This window comes from Corylus avellana, chromosome ca11 (assembly GCF_901000735.1).
Source record: "Corylus avellana chromosome ca11, CavTom2PMs-1.0".
Classification (NCBI taxonomy): domain Eukaryota; kingdom Viridiplantae; phylum Streptophyta; class Magnoliopsida; order Fagales; family Betulaceae; genus Corylus; species Corylus avellana.
The window spans coordinates 841,247-843,321 of record NC_081551.1 but is presented as its reverse complement, the minus strand read 5'-3'; the positions used below and the strand labels follow the sequence as shown (position 1 = coordinate 843,321).

Below are 2,075 nucleotides of genomic sequence, written 5' to 3'. Positions count from 1 at the left end.
TCTAATTTAGTGTGTCTCAGGATGATGTCTTCCATGTCAAGTCAAGTTTCAGAGCTGAAAATGATATTGTCTACTTCATCAAGACAGACTTCAACTTCTGGACCCGTTGATGGGGATGAACAGATTGAATTCACTTCCAGTAACTCAGATGCTTCATCCTCCGACTCTGATTTCACTTTTGCAGCTCCAATTCCAGCTTCACCAACCTTCTCTGCCACCAACTCGAGTTCCTTCCAACTGATAGTTCAGGATATTTCAGCAGCAGAATTCTCAGGTCAGTCCATCTTCTTAGTGTATTGCATTGAGTAGAAGTGAAAATAAGTTGCTGAAAGGATTGAATCAAACAAAGAGATCCATGGATATATAAATTTTTGATAAGCTGATTTCCTACAGTAAATTAAATATTCTTTCTGACCTCCATACTTTTGCATAGCCTTATCATATTTAATTAAAAAATGTTTGTCTAATTCAAGAAATCTCAATTGATCCCTCGTTGCTCTAAGAGGAGAAGTAAGAGGTAGTTTTTTAAATTTTTTATTAAGTAATAAATTTCTCTAAAAAAGTGCAATAAGGTGTGCAATCCTAATATGAAGAATGTATACAAGAGAATCACCCAAAAGCAAAATGGACATCTAAAATCAAAAGATCAAATGACTTAAGATGATTGACCAGCTTGTTGCTACTTGGCTTATTGCAAGGGAGATCGAAAGCACCGAGTTTGCCCGAAAGTTCTCACTTTGTTGGAACATAATTTTCTTTGCAATTCATTCCCTCTGAGTCTGCATCTCAGTTTGTCCTTGCTTCTTAGATAACATTTTTATGTTCCAATTTTATTTGCTACTCTTTTGAATATGGAATGTTTCCAAGCTAACAATGATTTTTTTTTTTTTTTTTTCTTTTCCTTGGATTGGTGCACTGTGCAGGATTTGAAAGTGATAAGGAGAGGGCATTTGATGACTACTTCTAATGGAACTTTTTTCTATATTAAATCTAGCTTCGATATGAGCTAGTTTCATAAAACTTGGGCCTTTTGGCATTGTAGAATAGGTACCTACTCTAAAATGAATTTTCACATACGTTATCATAAAAGATTGTAGATGGACAGATAATCTTGTTTAGGATGCTTAATTAGTCATTAGTCGGTTGTAGATAAGTAATGCTATATTAGTTCACTTGCATATTTTGTGATTTTACTTGCTCAAACGGGCAAAGGGCCAAAAGTGCAAAAACATGATTGTATGTTGGACAATTTCCAAGAATAAATTTATTCTTCCTAGCTTTTGCGTTTAGGCTCCGTTTGTTTCAACGTAAAATGTTTTCTGGAATATGTTTTCCCTCTTTTTTGTTATTTGATACGACTGAAAATCCTGATCAAATCGAAACATTTTTAGTTGACCAAAAAAATCTTATTTAATTTTCGTAAAATGTTTATTTCTTTTTTAAATCCTAAACCATTTGATGAGTTTGGGCTTTCTCTTTCTAGCAAGCACTCTCACCCGTATCCATGCTTTTTGTGGTGCCTTGCTTTAGATTAAGGATGCCTAAGATCTAGGGAAACAAGGTACGTAGTAGGATTTGTGGTCAGTTCTTGTTTGAAAAATTCTTGGTCTTGGGCATCCTTAATCATGTTTCGATTTTGGTTGGACTAGCCCGCGGTGTTGTGTATCGGCTTTTGGACGTATGTTAACTCTAACTCAATTAATTAATTAAATGGATCGTGCATCTCAAACCTAATTCACGTGAATCTTGTAAGAAATTTCCAACCTCAACTAACCTCATGTTTTGACCGTAACCTCTTCATCCATTCCTGTTGAACCTTGGGCATGTTGAACCAATCAACTTGGGCCTCTATTAAGTATGTGAAGTTTTTGTCACGGTAAAAGAAAAAGAGTTCCGTTGTGTGGACATGGGCTGAAGTCTCATAAACGTTCAAGGCTCGGTCATTGTTCAACTTTTCAACCGTATGTATACTACCTTTATTTGTTTTTAACCCGTTAATTTGCTATATTTTTCAATGCTTTGACCTTGAAATATTATTATACATATATAGCGTGTATTAATTTGATACGTTCGAC

The 2,075-nt window shown here is 34.9% G+C and overlaps 1 protein-coding gene across 1 annotated transcript; it reads left to right on the top strand.

Annotated features, from left to right (window-relative positions):
* Nucleotides 1-14: 14 nt before the first annotated feature.
* LOC132165250 (myosin-16-like) lies at nucleotides 15-1,281 on the top strand. The gene is made up of 2 exons (XM_059575734.1): nucleotides 15-274; nucleotides 924-1,281. Exons 1-2 carry the CDS (start codon nucleotides 22-24, stop codon nucleotides 965-967), a joined length of 297 nt encoding a protein of 98 aa, XP_059431717.1. The 5' UTR covers nucleotides 15-21; the 3' UTR covers nucleotides 968-1,281.
* The last annotated feature ends 794 nt before the right edge of the window (nucleotides 1,282-2,075 follow it).